General features: G+C 46.7%; 1 protein-coding gene across 3 annotated transcripts in view; it reads right to left on the bottom strand.

Annotated features, from left to right (window-relative positions):
- LOC134539221 (sushi, von Willebrand factor type A, EGF and pentraxin domain-containing protein 1) overlaps positions 1-19,036 on the bottom strand; it is a 104,265-nt gene that overhangs the window by 13,383 nt on the left and 71,846 nt on the right. The window contains exons 8-19 of one of the 3 annotated variants that reach the window (XM_063381010.1): positions 16,381-16,560; positions 15,282-15,482; positions 13,445-13,618; positions 12,395-12,599; positions 11,343-11,551; positions 10,291-10,491; positions 8,041-8,250; positions 5,929-6,147; positions 5,149-5,323; positions 3,637-3,752; positions 2,857-3,002; positions 1,968-2,094 (exon numbers count right to left, since the gene is read on the bottom strand). In XM_063381010.1, coding sequence (XP_063237080.1) covers positions 1,968-2,094; positions 2,857-3,002; positions 3,637-3,752; positions 5,149-5,323; positions 5,929-6,147; positions 8,041-8,250; positions 10,291-10,491; positions 11,343-11,551; positions 12,395-12,599; positions 13,445-13,618; positions 15,282-15,482; positions 16,381-16,560 — 2,163 coding nt within the window. The remainder of the gene's footprint in view (positions 1-1,967; positions 2,095-2,856; positions 3,003-3,636; positions 3,753-5,148; positions 5,324-5,928; positions 6,148-8,040; positions 8,251-10,290; positions 10,492-11,342; positions 11,552-12,394; positions 12,600-13,444; positions 13,619-15,281; positions 15,483-16,380; positions 16,561-19,036) is intronic. The other 2 variants (XM_063381011.1, XM_063381012.1) reach the window with 2 other exon arrangements.

Raw genomic sequence — 19,036 nt, 5'->3', positions numbered from 1 at the left:
CCTCACACTCACCTACTCATCTGATCACTCTCCCACTCTCACTATTTTACACTCCCACTATTCCAAACTCAACTATTCACTCTCTCACTCTCACACTCATCTGACCACTCACACTCTCTCACTCTTACACACTCTCTCTTACTCTTTCACACTCTCACTTTCCCACACTCAACTACTCTCTCTCACTCTCTCACTCTTAAACATTCTCACATTCTCACAACATTACTTATATGGCGAAACATGATGGCATGACACAAAGGTTAAACACTGCACGCGTTCGGGAGGGCTTGGGTTCAAATGCAGTTATCAACATTGCCGATACATCAGTGCAGACATCAGCATCGTAACAGTAATTATGCCATTGAAACAGTCAATATCGGCATCGGGCAGTATACATCGGCATCGGGACAATACATATTGACATCGAGACAGTATGAATCAGAACTATATATATATATCGGCATCAGGTCAGTAGATATCGGAATTGGTAAATATAGTATCAGGACTAGATAATTATATCAGCATTGGGATTAGTAATGTGTCGTTCGTGAACGATTCGTTCAAAGTAAATGAATCTTTAAGCGTACGAAAGCATGTGATGATTCTTTCACTACATAAAGAATCGATTCTTTGAGAGTCGATTACTCGAAAGCTGAACACGATTCAGTATAATACAAGATGCAGAGAGAAGGAGAGAAGTAAACCGGCCAGTCTCGTCGTCTGTGGGATGACTCGTGACGCCAGGAGTCAGTAACCAGTAGTCGCGGCACGCGCTTATTCACGAGAGTGGAAGATGACTAATCAAAGAAAATGGGTAACATATAAGGGGCGGGAGTGAGGGATAGTGACTCAACACTCACATTTCAATTATTTTTTTTCCAAACCTAACTAAAACTAAGTGTATTTGGGAGGGGTCCGGGTTAGGGAGGGACCTAAGTGCGTCTCAGGCCGAAGCCTATACGCCTAGTCATGCTGGGATTAGCCATGCAGGGAGAGGGTCGCATGCATCATGTGCTAGGAGGGCATTTACCAGCCATGGCAGCGATTGGCGCCATGTATAACTCCCCTCACTCTTAACTCTAGACTAAACTACTAGATAGTTTGGGCCCAGGTAAAACCTGCATAGACACAGGGAAAACCCTGGGCACTTGTCATGCGGGATGCCAAATTTCATGAATTAATTTCAGGCAGGTTAAATACGGGAGAAAGAAGGATGGTTCAGGAAGAAGAGCTGGTCAGAGCAGAAAGAGTCTACCATGCGGGGTTTGGGCGTTTGGACTTAATGTCCGCATTGTTTGTTGTTCTGCAGTTCTAGATCTTCGCATTACAATTATTATTTATGACTGCCAAGGTTTTTTGTTTGCTAAATTTACCTGTAAGAGCTTTGGTAATGTGTTCACACACAAGTTTTGTACCAGCAAACAGCTGAACACATGGAGGCTTCGATAACCAACCAGACGACGAGGCCAGCCGCCCAGACGTTAACGTATACTTGAAATGGGAGAACAAGCGACTCTTGAGATATGCCGGATCCCATTGTTCGTTGTTAGAACGAAATGAACGAATCATTCGAAGAAATCATTACATGGAACTGATTCAAGTGAATCGTTGGGGTGGTGTCGGGATAGTGGCGGGCGGCGTTGAGGAGGTGTGTTTGGACTTGTAAATATTGTGTGTAATTTAGTGTGTAGTGTTTGAAACATTTGAATTTTGAACTTCCCGCGCTGCTTGCCAGCAGCGCCAAGTTTTTTCAAGTTGGCTGCCTGCTGAGGTGGGTAGCCCTGCAGCTTCCGGCAACGAAGCAACAGTTGTTGTTCAACCATCATGGCGGTAAGTTGTGCTGTCGTGCACACTTGCTGCCAATCGAGTTGTTTGCGAGTGCATCATCATTCATCATTAATTGTGTCGTTTTATCTGGATTTTACAGTCTCGTACGTCTCTAGACAAAACAAGATGGGTGCACGCACAGGCGTAGTCGTTCTCCTGGTTGAGGCCGAAGCAGACGGGCTTCTGTCCGTCCCACTCGCCGCCCACGCAGCGCCGCCGGTTCGAGCCGATCATCGCGTACTTGCCGATGTCCACGCAGCGAGACACCTGCACACACATGCTCCGGCTGCTGTCATGACTTAGAAACACACCACTTAGAAACACACGACTTAGAAACACACAACTTAGAAACACACACGATAGAATTTACTAAGTTATGACAGTTTTAATTTGAATGTTCCTAAGCTATGTTTTCCAGCTTTATGTGTTTCTAGGTTATGGTAGTTATAAGTTGTGTTTTTCTAAGTTATTATTTCTTAAGTTACGACATTTCTAAATTGTATGTTTTGGGATTATGGGTATCTAAATTCTGATCGTTCTAACTTGTGAATTTTTTTGAAAATTTTACGTTATGTGTTTCTAAGTTACATGTGGATCCCCTTTTTTTGAGAAACCAACTGCGCTCTTGGTCACTATTGCTAATCGGTACAAAACAATGTGGCCCAGAAACTTTTGGGTTCGTGGCAACTTAAACTGCGGTCCAATCATCAAAGCAACAAATTTAGAGAAGAGGCAAAACATATTACATATAACACACAATTGTAATAATACAGTCAACGGACACGAGTGTTTTGGTCTTACAAAATTAAACTACTTGTGAAATGTAAAGCATGTGTATTTAAACTTGTTGTAGTTGAGGACGTGGCACTGGCACTGCACCAGGCGTGAGACAGGCCGTGGCACGCCCAGGCAGTGGGACAGGCCGTGGCATGCCCAGGCAGTGAGACAGGCCGTGGCACGCCCAGGCAGTGAGACAGGCCGTAGCACGCCCAGGCAGTGGGACAGGCCGCGAGCGGCGCCTCGTCTCACCAGCGTGGAGCCGGGCGGGAACTCCACCACCTCCTCGGTGATCTGCTGGTCGTTGTAGAAGGACACCACGTTGGGCTCGGAGTTCCTGAACAGACACGTGCTGTTGCGCAGGTGGCTGGCCACTCCGTCCAGCAGGTCGTCCCCGTCTGCAACAACCCCGCGGGGCGAGCCATGGTGGCGTCAGGAGGGGCTATCGCACAAAGAAAGGTCGTAGTTGCAAAAAAATGAAAGTGGTCATATATGTGCCTTGGAATATTATTTACAAATTACAGGTTTCAAATACAGAAACCTTAGTAGCTCCATGCAACTTTTGATGAGATAAAAGTTTAAACATATGAAATTAAATATTTAAGTAAACATAAATATATACACTAATCAATTAAATTGGTCTCGGAAGGGGCTATCGTCCTCACCGCCCCCCGCCCCCCCTTTCTGGAGCCGCGCTTGGGGTCAAAAGATCAGGCCACTCGCCTTCCAGTTGGAATTTGCAGTGACGGCTCAAGAGTTCTGACCACCCTAGGCCCCCACCAGTTGTGCGTGTGTGTGTTACGGTCGGCCTTAAAAAGTAGTACATTAGTATTGACTTTGTTTACTAGTGTGAAAATTTTTAACATGGTTCATATACTACCTATAAAAGTTGAAAAATCAGGGAGTCCCAAAGCTTTTTTTCAGTTCACAGCGCATTTTTAGTTTTAGTGTCTCGTCTCGGTCTAGTTGAAAGATGTAGGGTAGAAGACGCAGTGATGCTAGATTAATAGCGCATGCGGAGCGCGCACTGACCGCAGGACAGGGAGCGGCCGACCCAGCTGCCGTCCTCGCACACGATGCGCCACGTGGTCTTCTCGCCCATGATGCTGGCGATGCAGTTGAAGGTGACCTCGGTGCCGTCGGCGAAGCTGCAACACCACACGTGCATTCCACAGTGTCTCCTCTTCGCTGAGTGCTCTCCGTCCCCGAGGCGTTAACGTTTCTCCTGACGTGATCACTAGGAACACCTGTATGTCGCGAATACATTTCGTGTCAAGGTATTTCACAAAATACTGTAGCTTTTCTCCTGTGGTCATTGGCTGAGGTCGGTGAGAGGTGTCGTCCCGCTCTTGACGGGGCCAATGAGAATGTGGTCACCGTACTGCTGCACCCTCACAATTTGCCATGACTATTAGAAAAAGCTACAGTTGTTTTGTGAAATACCTTGACACGAAATGAAATCGCGAAATACAGATGTCCCTAGTGATCACTAGGGACTGGAAAAACTCGCGGTTTCAATGACCACTAGGATAGACTCCACGATTCTCTATGTACTCGGGCAACTATCACCTGGTCATTGGCTACCGACTCGGGACACCTGTTTACTGCGATTCTTATGGTTCGATACTTCTTTTGTTGAGTGTTGTTGCCATTGGCTCAGAGTCCTTCAGGTAAATTGCGGTCCAATCACTGACGCAGCATTAAGCTAAACGAGTTTGGATTCCAGCCTGTCTCGAAAGGAATCCGCGATTTTTTTTCGGTCTCTAGTAGTGATCACTCGACAGGAGTGGCCTTCAGAAGTTGACTTCAAAAAACCTCTGTTCAGCTGAAACTCACTGAATGCACACAGACTGTAAATTTACTTGAATTTCTAACAGTGTTTTTACCTAACCTGAGTACTCGCAAGAGGATTATCCGTAAACAAAAAAATAATAATATAGTTATTTAATGTTTGAGGAACCTTTATATCGAACCAACAACCCATCGAGTAACTGTCCCTGACCAGGAGCTACACATAAATTCATTTCGAGAGGGTTGGGGGGAATAGAACGAATTTTCCCGCTGTTTGCTTTTCAGTTCTGTACGTTTGTTGATGGGTCGTCGAGAGAAATTAAGTACCTGAACGTAAATATAAATTTTTGAGCTCTCTCTCTCCATTACCTAATGTTAAATTTTCTTAAACCCGATAGTTAAAAAAAAACAACATTAAATATCGTAAACTTTGCGATGGACGTGACTGTAAAAGTAATCTGTGTGGATCAAGTGACTTGCAGGTTTCCAATTAGTTGTACTAGCAATGGCCTTGTAATTTTGGTGCTATCCGGGTAAACACACACATTAAAAAAATATATATATCCAAGCTCTAACAGGGCCCGGGAATTTTTCCGGTCTCTAATAATGAGCTAATTACCAAAAGCACTTCATATACATACGAATTTGTATTCTAGACTATCGCGAAATGTATCCGCGAATGTTTTTCCGGTCTCCACCAACACTGCATGACGGGGAAGGGGACTCGTGCGGGCATAGAGGTGGGAGGCAGACCTGCGCTCCTTGTCTCCCAGCGGCTCGCCGTCGCGGTACACCAGCGAGCCCTGCACCTTGGCCGGGGGCCCGCACGCGCGCAGGTAGCCCTGCAGCTCCACCACGTCGCCCTCCTTGGTGATGTCGCTGCCGCCCTTGAACTCGCCGTCCGCGTCGCTGATGCGCGTCCTGCCTGCTGGGACCACAGGCACACGTCACTCGTCGAGCGCTCCCGAGTGCTCCCGAGCACTCTCGAGCGCTCCCGAGCACTCCCGAGCACTCCCGAGTACTCGCCGAGCACTCCCGAGCGCTCCCGAGGACTCCCGAGCACTGCCGAGCACTCCCGAGCACTCCCGAGCGCTCCCGAGCACTCCCGAGCACTGCCGAGCACTGCCGAGCACTGCCGAGCACTGCTGAGCACTCCCGAGCGCTCGGCAATAGAGGTTCTCATACAAAAATTTTTTTTAGTTAATACTTTTTTTGGTTATATTAAGTTATCTCCTTGACGGCGCAAAACTAATTTAATCCATGCGAAAATACTTAATGCTGTTTTGTAATAAACACGTCATGTAATAAATAAAGGAGTAGGAGGTGTAAAAACTCATTTGTATTACACACCACAAAATTAGTGGCTACCTAAATAGAGTGAATTTTCATTCGGTTTGTTTGCCTGATAATAGCTTATGCATTACTTCTCCTAATAAATTAATGTAGTTATGTCAGCAATATATTATTAAAACTACCATCTAGCGGACGGGCCCATAACTAACTCCCCCACGGACGCGCGCCAGTGCCACACACCCGGGAGGTCGGCGCCGAGCGCAGGCCCCGAGGTGTGGTGCCGGCAGGCCGGCGCACGGGGCCTCAGCTCGCCCAGCGCGCACTCCACCGGCTGGGCCGTGGACTTGCTGTAGTCGCTGTCGCACTGGAACCGCACCGACGAGCCGTTGGCGATGGTGAGGCCGGCGCGGTAGCCCGACAGGTACTGCCCGTTGGAGATGGCGGGCAGCTCGCACGGCGCTGCATCCCCCCCAACACACACACACGCGCGCTATCATCAGTGTCTAGCAGGGACGGGACGGGATCGGTTGTCAAGGAGGAGGCAGGGCGGAGCAAGGTCGAGCGGGTGGGAGACACCATCCGCCCCTCAGAGCTCGGAGAGTTGGCCGCTCGGACAAGTGGTCACTCGGACATGTGGTCATTCGGACAAAAGGAGCTCGGACAAGTTGTCATTGGGAGAAGTGGACACTCGGAGAAATGGTAGGCCCCCGGGACGGGACCACACCGCAGAGGGAAGCCTTCTTTCCACAGACGAGAGAGCCAAACGCCCGATCGTGCATCTTCGGTTTTTTTTTTGTTCATTGTAAATAAATGTGGAGGTGTTGATAAAAGGATACTAATGTGCAATTAGGTTAGGTTAGCTACATTATAAATACTTTAAAACATTGTGGACGGTTGATTTGGTTAGGATAGCTATATTAAAGATACTGAAAAAAACATGAACTTCGGGGAAATTCGGGATTTTGGCTTTCTCGTCTATGAAAATAAGGCTTCCCCACCGCAGCTGGCTTAACGCAGAGTCTCGGACATACACCATTGCCACATCGCACTATTTGTCATGGGGAAAAAATATTCAAGAACACAACATCATAGGAAACCTACTGTGATGACCATAATATCTGTTCTCTTCATCGTTGTGTTAGTATATTTGCTATATTGTTCCAGGTCATCGTTGTCTGCCTGTATTTACTGTTATTGTTGAAACTGTCTTGTCGTTGTTGGCCTACTCTGTTCGTCTATGCTGTTATTAATTTTTTTTACATGACAAAATTCCTTCCACAGAATTATTGTGCTGTCGTCACTGTGTTGGTCATAATACCTGTTTAGGTCAATTGTTGGGTTTATCTGTTTGACATCAGCTGATTTAAGCTGATTTATTAACTTACGATCTTGAATTTTTGTCCATGTCAAAACATTGCAAAACTGCAATGGAGTATGTCAAGAAATTGTGTTAAATCAAAATTCCCCATTGCATGAATCATTTGAAGAACATAACACAACAGTTCTGTTACAGGTTTACAAGGTAGCCCTTACCATACTTCAGAATCAGAAACAGAATGATTCATACTTAGAAAATTCTAACATAGAGTAGAGTTCCACATGTTGTAGGAATAGATGACTGAACCTACATTATGTTTATGCAAGGTTGGGGTCGTGCACATAAACCAACTTGACAGACAACCTCCCCCTTCAGGTTGCAAGGTTGGGGCCGTGCACATAAACCAACTTGACAGACAACCTCCCCCTTCAGGTTGCAAGGTTGGAGCCGTGCACATAAACCGACTTGACAGACAACCTCCCCCTTCAGCTTGCAAGGTTGGGGCCGTGCACATAAACCGACTTGACAGACAACCTCCCCCTTCAGCTTGCAAGGTTGGGGCCGTGCACATAAACCGACTTGACAGACAACCTCCCCATTCAGGTGGCAAGGTTGGGGCCGTGCACATAAACCGACTTGACAGACAACCTCCCCCTTCAGGTTGCAAGGTTGGGGCCGTGCACATAAACCGACTAAACAACCTCCCCCTTCAGGTTGCAAGGTTGGGGCCGTGCACATAAACCGACTTGACAGAAAACCTCCCCCTTCAGGTTGCAAGGTTTGGGGCCGTGCACATAAACCGACTTGACAGACAACCTCCCCCTTCAGGTTGCAAGGTTGGGGCCGTGCACATAAACCTACTTGACAGACAACATCCCCCTTCAGCTTGCAAGGTTGGGGCCGTGCACATAAACCGACTTGACAGACAACCTCCCCCTTCAGGTTGCAAGGTTGGGGCCGTGCACATAAACCAACTTGACAGAAAACCTCCCCCTTCAGCTTGCAAGGTCGGGGCCGTGTGGCCGTGCGAGCACCTGGGGTGCACTCGGGCAGGCCGGAGGTCCAGTTGCCGTGCCAGCAGCGCAGGTTGCCCGCGCCCTGCAGGTTGTAGCCCGGCCGGCACGAAAACTGCACCACCTCGCCGCTGTCCACCAGCGAGGTCTCGTTCAGCGGCGCCCCCGCGCGGCCGTCGGGCGAGGACAGCCGGTACGAGCCGCTGGCCGCCGCCGGCACCCGACACGGCACTGGGAACATTGCGACCTCCTTGGCGCGCAAGGCACTCCTTCCTCGCACCCCAATGGGGGAACCCTTCTTTCCACAGACGAGAGAGCCAAAACCCCAAATTCCCCGAAGTTCATGGTTTGTTTTCCCCCGTATCTTTAATGTAGCTATCGTAACCAAATCAACCGTCCACAATGTTTTAAAGTATTTATAATGTAGCTAACCTAACCTAATTGACCATTAGTATCCTTTTATCAACACCACCATATTTATTTATAATGAACCAAAAAAACAACCGAAGATGCACGATCGGGCGTTTGGCTATCTAGTCTGTGAAAAGAAGGCTTCCCCACCCCAATGTGCCCACCAGGACAACCGGGAACTGGCAAACCACCCTCATTTCCATAAAAAAAAACACACCAGACCCGAACAGACCCAACTATGAACACCAGTGGTTACGGGCGGCATTCCGCAGGCCTGGGACTCTTGGCGAGCCCCCGGATCCGAACATGCAACTGAGCTTCGGACCTGGTGGCTCGCACTGGCCCGTGATGATGTCAGCGTAAGCACTGATCTGAGCCCCCACAACACGGCACTGGACACACACATACGAAGGTCGTCACTCGTGGGTCGTTACCACAACGCAGAAATACCATAACGCCGAATGTCAAAATTGACCACAATGCCGAAATACCATAATGCCGAATGTCAAAACTGACCACAACACCGACAGCTAGAAAACTGATGTGTACCAGAACTCCGAAATAACAAATGAATGAATTTGTGTGTGTTTCTTAAATGTACCTTATTTCGGCATTCTGGTATTTCGGCATTGTGGTACACAGCAGTTTTCTAGCTGCCGGCGTTCTGGTCAATTTGGCATTTCGGCATTGTGGTGCGTCCCCATCACTCGTCACCTCACAGCAAGGGCTTGTGGAGACTCGCGTGCCACCAGACAAGCTGAACGAAGCTTGTCGCGTCTGAATTTTGGTCCGCAAGCTTTCTGGCTTACCATGGCCACTGTTACTCAAGCTTAGCAGATGTTTCTCCACTACTGGGGAGTGTCATCGCAAGCATGATTCAAGTCGGTCATTTCAAGCTTGCAGCCACGTGGTCGTGTGGATCATGGAGTTATTAATTAATAGTATCTGTATAAAGATTAATATTCTAGAAGTTTGTTCAATAGCATAGAAGTAACTCGCTAGAAAGAATCATACGTAGTGAGTAATGAAGCACAATAGCAACAAAATTGCGAGGAATTAGCATTAAACAAAAATTATTTGCTATCCAGTTTGATTGTGACTTCAAGTATTAACGAGCCAAATATTGAGCACAATAACTCCCTTACTTCATATCTCGATGGTCTGGATATGGGAAAAAAAGGTTGAAAAAATTAAAGTCTGAAAGGAAGTTTAGACTGTATGATTCTGCAGCTTGGTTCATGCAATTAATCTTAAAACACAGGTTTTTTTTACCTAATTCTAAGGTCAGGGAAGAGGAGGCACACTGGGAGGTGAGAGAGCCCACTCACGGATGAAGAAGGGAGGGAGCCCACTCACGGATGAAGAAGGGAGGGAGCCCACTCATGGATGAAGGAGGGAGGGAGCCCACTCACGGTTGAAGGAGGGAGGGAGCCATCTCATGGATGAAGGAGGGAAGGAGCCTTCTCACGGATGAAGCAGGGAGGGAGCCCACTCACGGATGAAGGAGGGAGGGAGCCCACTCACGGATGAAGCAGGGAGTGAGCCCACTCATGGATGAAGGAGGGAGAGAGCCCACTCACGGTTGAAGGAGGGAGGGAGCCCACTCATGGATGAAGGAGGGAGAGAGCCCACTCACGGTTGAAGGAGGGAGGGAGCCCACTCATGGATGAAGGAGGGAGGGAGCCCACTCACGGATGAAGGAGGGAGGGAGCCTTCTCACGGATGAAGCAGGGAGGGTGCCCACTCACGGATGAAGGAGGGAGGGAGCCCACTCACGGAAGAAGCAGGGAGTGAGCCCACTCACGGACGAAGCAGGGAGGGAGCCCACTCACGGATGAAGCAGGGAGGGAGCCCACTCACGGATGAAGCAGTCGGGCTTGGCGGGCCGCCACTGGCCGCGCACGCACCGCGCCGTGCCGTTCTCGCCCAGGTTGTGGCCGTAGCCGCGGCCGCACGTCACCTGCACCACGGTGCCTGGCGAGAAGGTCTGGTTGGGGTCGCGCCCCGCCCTCGTCACTTCCAGCTCCATGTGGGGCTCGCGCGAGACGAGCTCGCACGCCACTGCCCAACACACCGCACCCGCCATGCTGGAGCATCACCACTCCCGACCATCTCTCTGTACAGCTGACAGAACATCTGTCAGTTACTTCAAAAGTATTTTGCTTCAAAAAAGTCTTTTTGATCCATCAGTCTTTGGCTACAAAATGCCTTGGCCTCGAAAAGTCCTTGTCTCCAAAAAGTCTTAGATATAGTTGCTATTTGGCTACTAGAATAGACTTTAAATGTAAGATACCATCATCGTTTCCTCATTAACTATTGTCCTTAAAATTTACGGTAAAAATGTTCAGTGCTTCAAAAATTCTAATGTAAATATAGTTTTAGAGATACACCTTTTCACTGTCGCCTATTTTTATATCATTATGTGATGACATGCTAATTAAAATAAATCATGTAATGTTATATAGGCATATGATGTGTAGTGCATTCCAGCTGAACTAAACACTTTAGAAAGAGGCCAGGGTGGTTGAGTGGTCACATCACTTGCCTTCCCACGAGATAATTCAAACACATTGGGGTCCTTGGTGGCTATGACTGCCGTCGCGTTACGCCTGTATGACGTGGGTTTGACATCGCTTTAATCCTGGAGGTCACATCGCCTTCATACTCCATGCATAACCGAGTGATGCTGCACTATGAAATTAAATTTTAAAAAATGGGACAGATTTTTCGCAAGGTGGAAAACTTGGCAGTTTGCCGGTGGGTTTTCTCAGGGTCCTCCAGCTTACCCCGAATGTGTGCCTTCATAAGATTCGCATCACCTTCCATCGTCTCTAGTGACCCCGATGGTAGAATAGATGTCACGCTGATGTCATCACAGGGAAGCCGATGGGAGGAGGTGTTGAGCTAGCTACCTTTGGCCTTGCCCCTCTTCTTGTTCTTGCGGCCCTTGCTGCTGCCGCCGTTGTTGCGGCGTCGCTCCGGCTGGCGCCCCGAGGCCGGCTTGGGCTCTGGCTTCTTGGCCTGCTGGCGGTGCTGCAGGGTGTTCTGCTTGGCCATGAGGGCGCGCTTCTGCCGCGCCGCCCGGCTCCAGCGCAGGCGCGGGTGCATCCCGGGCACGCACCTGCCGGCAGGGCGAGTACCCTCTCACGTCATCCACCCAGCGCTCTCTTGGGGATGTGCACCCAGACCATCCAATACAACCGAATCTCTAGCACTTGAAAGATTTAGAACATTAAAAAAAAATTCCTAAGAAATTATTGAAATACACCCGGACCATCGAATACAACCGAATCTCTAGCACTTGGAAGATTAAAAAAATATTTTAAAAATTTCCAAAGAAATGTGTCAAGATGAAGGAAACAGAGAAACACTAGACAGGATAGGGCAGGGGACCTCACCAGGGCAGACGTGACCAGGCGAAGGGATCAGGGAGGTAGGAGGTCCTCACCGAGGCAAAAGGGATCAGGGGGTAGGAGGTCCTCACCAGGACAGAAGGGATCAGGGGGGTAGGAGGTCCTCACCGAGGCAAAAGGGATCAGGGGGGTAGGAGGTTCTCACCAGGGCAAAAGGGATCAGGGGGGTAGGAGGTTCTCACCAGGGCAGAAGGGATCAGGGGGGTAGGAGGTTCTCACCAGGGCAAAAGGGATCAGGGGGGTAGGAGGTTCTCACCAGGGCAGAATGGATCAGGGGGGTAGGAGGTTCTCACCAGGGCAGAAGGGATCAGGGGGGTAGGAGGTTCTCACCAGGGCAAAAGGGATCAGGGGGGTAGGAGGTTCTCACCAGGGCAGAATGGATCAGGGGGGTAGGAGGTTCTCACCAGGGCAGAAGGGATCAGGGGGGTAGGAGGTTCTCACCAGGGCAGAATGGATCAGGGGGGTAGGAGGTTCTCACCAGGGCAGAAGGGATCAGGGGGGTATGAGGTCCTCACCGAGGCAGAAGGGATCAGGGGGTAGGAGTTCCTCACCGGGGCAGCTCCTTGGGACTCCAGCGACCGCCGATGCAGGTGGCCCCCGGGGGCCCGTCCACCAGCATGTAGCCGCGGTTGCAGTCGTACATGATCTGCTTGTTGTTGGTGACCTTGCGCACGTACGAGCGGTAGTCGTACAGCCCCATGTTGCCCACCAGCATCACCTTGCCGTTCTCTATGTAGCCAGGGAACGGGCAGTACACTGCACAGGCCGAACCAACCACATTCACTCTCCCACTCTCCCACTCTTCCACGAGGCTTATCCCGACCCCGGTTTATTTACCGGGGGAGAAGGAGGAGGACTAAAGCTTTTATTGGAGAAGGAACACGGAAGTAAACAAAATATGTGGTGGGATAACCACCAGGAATATTTAAATTTAAAAATTTAAGATGTTGCTGACTAGTCTAGTTTAAGTAAAAATTAATTGAATTGAAATATTATTCAGACATTAACCGATGTATAATTTAAATATTTTAAAGTCCATAAAAATTTGTATTATGCCTAAACAAGCCTAATTATCAAAAATAAATTTTAAAAAAATGTGTTTTTTTTGGAGTCCACGTGCGACACAAGTGAAACTTCTTGCTTATTAGTTACAGATAGAGATAAATTATTAGTATTTTTTATTGAAGAAGAGATAAAAATTGAGAAATAGTAAGGATGCGGGAATAATTTCAAATTTTTTAAAAAAAATTGGAGGAGTAAGCAAACACAAGCAACATTACCAGATTTCCTCTCCTCTGCCGTCTCCCTTTCCGGCCGTTACAACTAGCATAAAGCATGCTACGCTACGCATCTATTCCTCCCACCCCCCTTGCCATCTTCCCTTCAAACGCTAGTGCATGCGTTGGAGTGGCGTCGCCGCTGACGCACTCTCCTCCTCTACCGGTTTACCCACCACGTGCCTGGCTATTACCCTCATGCTAATGGAATTTTCGGAATGCTCGAAAATTGTAGCCCCCTCGGCAAAGAAGTTCCACTTGAAGATGGTTGCGACCAGATAACAATCTCCATGGAGAGGAGAGAGGGCGGGCAGTAGTAGGTACCTTCCTGGCAGTAGGGCGCGGCCCCGGTCCAGTTGCCGTACTGGCACAAAGTCACGTTGCTGCCCCGCAGCGTGTAGCCGTCCTTGCACTTGAACCTGGCGCGCATGCCGTGGTCCGTCTTGGGCGCGATCACCATGCCATTGCGCGGCGCCCTCGGCAGCCTCTTGCACCTCGCTGCAACACCCCGCCGCCTGTGTCTCTCTCCCCCATCTCTCACCGTCACTACACCACTCCACCATCTCCCTTTCTCCCGCTCTGTCGACCACTTGCCGAAACACTTTACTGCAACTCTCCAAACACACGGACACGTGTGTGTTGTGACTCCTTGTTCATCAAACCATCAAAATTTTGAAAACTAAAATTTTTGCCCCTTCAGATAAACCAAAATTTCATATGTGTATGTATATATGTATATAAAGAGAAAGTGTGTGAGTAACATATTAATACACACATATTTATACACACATACATATATATCTTTATTTATTTTATCCACAGGAATGTGTAGAGTGCAGAAAATATTTCAGCAATAAGTTTCGAAAAAAAAAATCACCAAATACATCTGCAGTGCAAGTGAAATGTGCATTTCAGCTAGACTGGACAATTTGGAATCAACCTTCCGTCATTTATACCAACAAAAACTTGTAGGAGTATAACTTTGCAAGTCAAATGAAAATATTAAAGCTATTTAATCGTTTTCAGCTTCTATGGTAGCTGCCTCCCTCCCTTTTTTTTAAGTGGGAAAACCAGAAGCAAGGAGCTATAATAGAAATTTTGTAAATAATCATCACAAACCTATTGTTCAAAAGTTTTTTTTTGACTTGATAGCATCTTATAAATCGAGAATGCCGGCAGCACGCACGAAAAAGCATGACTCATTGTCACGTTCCGCCTGAGCCGAGCGTGCAAGAACCGGCCAACCACCGTGTGAGAAAATCATCTATTATATCAAACAGGTTAAGGCTGGCTTTTCAACTAATTGTTCGTGATTATATTGAAACAAATAATTTAAATTAAATTTTGCATAAAAAATGTAAATAATTGAAAATTAAAAACAGTGTGCAAATTTTCAATGTTTTCTTATGACGTTACTACGTAAAATTATCGTCCGTAAACCGACTTTACAGACAAGCCCCTTTTTTATATTCATTACTTCTATTCTGAAGTTAACAGTTTAAATCATTTAATGCAGAACTGAAGTTTTGAGTGTTTTTTTTATATTATTTTTTACCGAGTTTTTTTTAGAGGTTCTCTGCTACTGAAGGGGTAACCACTAGTGACACCTGGTGTAGCAAACGGTAGGTAGGTGGGTAGGTAGTTGAGCGCCCCGCCGCCAGGGAGTCTGCTCTCTCGCGCGGCGCTGTTTGAAAGTTGGCCCGGCCGTGTTCAGTCGGCGGCGCGCAGCGGACCGCCACAGAGGTCGAAGCGACGCCATTTTTACGCGTGCTCGTCGATAACAGAGATTAGAGAAAGTTACAGATGGAGCATAAGCTCTGAGCGCTGTGGCCAGTTTGTTCACGTAAGAAGATGGCGGCCATTTGTTCATATAGTATATAGAAATGTAGTTTACTACATACTCTTGTACACAATCATTTTTTCTCGAGTCAACAGTCTTTATTTGTTTAATATTCATGCACTTTTCCACCACCATACATACATAACTTATGAGAAAATGTGATTTTCTTCATGTCATAATATGGCGGCCACCTGCTTCCCCCTTACGTCCCCTGGCTTCAGCAGAGATACCTGCAAACTGTGTTCATGCTCCATCTGTAACTTTCTCTAATCTCTGGCCGATAAGCACTGCGAGCAGGAGTACGTGTGGAGGGGCGCCCACCTGGTTCACAGCGAGGTATGTGAGTCCAGGTGCCGTTGTTGCAGGCCACGGTGTTGTTGGCGAGGAACTCGTAGCGGGGGTCGCAGTCCACGCTGAGGCGCTCCCCGTGCGCCACCACCAGGGGCTGGTCGCCCAGGCTGGTGTTGCCCCGTCCCAGCAGCACGATGCGGCCCTGTTCGATGCCCGGCACCACGCACGGCGCTGCAACAAGCACTGCGCCCTGCACTGCCCGCTTGCACAGCCGTGCCGCCACGTGTGAGTCTGCCGCACCTCTTGTGAGTCACGGCTACCTTATACCTGACACCTCGTGTGAGTCACGGCTGCCTGATACCTGCCGCACCTCTTATGAGTCATGGCTACCTGATACCTGCCGCACCTCATTTGGATCATAGCTGCCATAACTTGTATAAATTGCAGCTGCCTGATAACTGCTGTAATTTGTGTGAATCATAGCTACCTGTTACCTGACAACTCACGTGGGTCATAGCTGCTATACCAGACATGTGTATCGTATTCGTCACACCAAGGATCATCAGCTGTCACGACACTTTTTGGTCGCAGTTTTCATAACTGGCATTTCAATACTTAAATTTAATGTAAATTTATGAAATGCAAATAAAGATACCTAAAACTAACATGTTTTCTTTCAACTTACTTGCAGTCATGAAGTTTTTTTTTAACCTAGGATTTTGCGGCATGGTAGGAAATAATTTAAAATAGTTTAGTAATATTTTTTTTTTGTAGTTATATAGTTATAAAAAAACTTGCTTGTAAACAGACTGATATTCTTTTCTCAGATTACGTTATATTTGTACCTTGTTTCGATCATCATAACTGTAAAACTAGAAACCTAATTATGAAAGTCCCATTAAAACTGTGTTACGAGCATAGTAAAGCCATCGGATGAAAAACCTATGCTAAACACTCGTGCCTCTACTGATAGACAAGAAGTACGGGGGTATGGTGGTTGGGTACGTACCTAGACAGAGGGGCACGTACCTAGATAAAGGGGCATGTACCTAGGCAGTTGGGCACGTACCTAGGCAGTTGGGCACATACCTAGACAGTTGGGCACATACCTAGACAGTTGGGCACGTACCTAGACAGAGGGGCAGCGGGTATCGCCAGTGGCCGTCGATCTGGCAGACGGACGACGTGTGCCCTTCTAGCTTCATGCCGTCGTGGCAGCGGAAGATGATGCTAGCCCCCAGCCCCGTGCCGGCCTCGATGTTCTCCAGCCAGCCATTGTACAAGGGGCCCGGGTGGCCGCAGTTTATCTCTAGTGCCGCGCCCGACCGGGAACACAACAGACAATACTTCAGCCAGGCTCCGCCGCGCCCCAGAAGGCTGCCACATCTCCTGTGATGTGCTCGGGTCCCTCCCTTCCACTCTCGATCCAGTTTCCTCAAACTACCCCGTACACTCGGCTCAAAGTAATGTCTTCCTTGGCAGCTACAATTTCGTGGTGGATCATTCTTCTGACTGTCTGGGTGGCATGACTTTACTTCAGAAATTGTACAAGTTTCCAATGCTTCATATGTCTACGATCAAAGAGAAAAGCTCTTTCCGAACCTGATTTGTCCAATAATGAGATTGTTGTATCGCTGAACGTTGCCTGAAAAAAAAAACTAGGCCCCAGTAAAAATGATTCAAATATGAGAGGAGCATGCTATTTAGAAAATATTTTGGAATGAAATCTTTTCGCGAAATATCATTTTCTCAATTCATTAAGGCTGTCTCTATTCATCAAGCTGCTGCAGATGAACACAAACATTTATGTGCACTAGGAACTTTTTTCCAGTGTTCTAATAAACTTCTACCTACTTTGAATGTCAGAATTTTACCATCACCTGCACCATAAGCAACAGAATTGCACCTCGCACGTATGTTAATATGGTATCGTTCGGGAATGTATAATTACGTGTCATGTTAGACCCGCAGGCTTCACTTCACAGGCTTATGCACAAATACTGTATAAAATTCTGATGGATGATTTACTTATGTATTCGACTTTGTTATATGGGATAGTGTTAAATGACTTCAAGCATTTATTATTGACTGAGACCCTTTTAGAATGGCCCAAAATAACCACACCTTAGACTGTTTATTTTGACAATTATTTTGTGAAAGCCATCAATTAATGGTAAGTATAGCCATATCTCTGTCACCAGAGCATGGAAATTACTTATAACAAAGTCAGAGTAAATATCGAACTGCTGATTACCGGAAATATACAAGGCTGGAAAGGCTAGAAATCAAGTAACATGTTAGACATTAAGGAAGTATTATTTTCTTTCATTTTTTTCACTGAAAATCTATTCATCTAACAAGCTAAGCTGTATTACAAGCTAAAACAACCAAATTCTTACTCTTGGGAGGTCTAATTCAGTGAAACCAAGTCGAATTTGAAAAGAAATTATAATTAAAGCAACACATACTGTACATGCTATGGCATGAATCTAGCATAAAATGCCACGATGCTAAATTTTGAAATTGTTTCGGATGTGCTGTTGATCGATATTACGATAATACTGAAAATTTAAGTTGGCAAGGTAATACAATTCCCCTGTTATCAGAAAATATCGAAGAATTTCACAGCTGATGTGGCAACCTTCTCTTTGTGCTGACACTTGCAACTTCACTATGCAGAAAAATACCCAGAGTCAAAGCAACAGCATTAGTGTTACTTTAAAATAAAATAAACATTCATCTGAAACTTAATTTAGTGAATAAATAATTCTACAAAAAGTAAACTTGATCTTTTATTACGAACCATGAACCTGTTTTGTATTGTCTGTTAAGTTCTGGTGGACTTTGATTCTTAAGAAATAAGTAGTAAATACAAGATACTTACATTTCTGTTGCCTCAAATCGATAAAATTTTGTGCAAAAATTGTTAAGAGTGTCAATTTCATGCTTACTTTACTTTAATTACCTTCTTAACAAAGGAAGTGTGAGAATTCACTGGTAATTCAGATCTTGTGCTTCATCTAGATGGTGTGCGATGGTAGCTTAATGCAGCTCTTGAATGAGAAAACTGTATCCTTCAGGTTACATTTTACATCGGAGCAGTGATTTTTGCCAAATTATCAGTCTTAGACCAGGTTTTACTCTCCTAACTTGTGTAACAAAAGCAATTTACTTAAAAGTCATACAAGTCGGCTTTTCTTGCAGTTAGCTAACAAGTAACAAAACATAAATGTTCGAAAAAATCACAGCCCCGAAATAATGCTACATGTTATCTATCTTACCTGCTAATGAAGTTTGTCGTTGGATTGTACTAAGGAAAAAATAATGTCACCTTCAGAGTTTGGATTACAAGAAAGCATGTGAAGTTCGCTTTCGCGAGTTTGTCTCCTGTACGTACACGCAATAACATAAATTGAACCCCATGGCGTATGGGTAGAGACTGTAAAAATTCGCGAGTTCAATGACCTCCAGGATAGACTCCATGATCCTCTGCCTACTTGGACAAACAGCTCCTGTTCATTGGGTGCTGAATTTTGAGGCGTCTCAAGTGGGTAACTTGTGATTGGATACTCTTTTTTTTTTATTGATTGTCTCTAATTGGTCAAAAGTCCTACATATTAACAGTGAACCAATAGCAGAAGCAGCACAACGGTATAAATATTTTAATTTTAGCATATCACGAAATGAACCCGCGAATTTTTCCGGTCTCTACATATGGGGAGTGATCAGATTAGTTAGGGATCAGATCACGCGCCTTCCACCAGGACGATCAGGGTTCTGCTCAC

The sequence above is a fragment of the Bacillus rossius genome, chromosome 15 (genome assembly GCF_032445375.1).
Source record: "Bacillus rossius redtenbacheri isolate Brsri chromosome 15, Brsri_v3, whole genome shotgun sequence".
Lineage (NCBI taxonomy): Eukaryota > Metazoa > Arthropoda > Insecta > Phasmatodea > Bacillidae > Bacillus > Bacillus rossius.
This window is presented reverse-complemented; position numbering and strand designations above follow the sequence as displayed.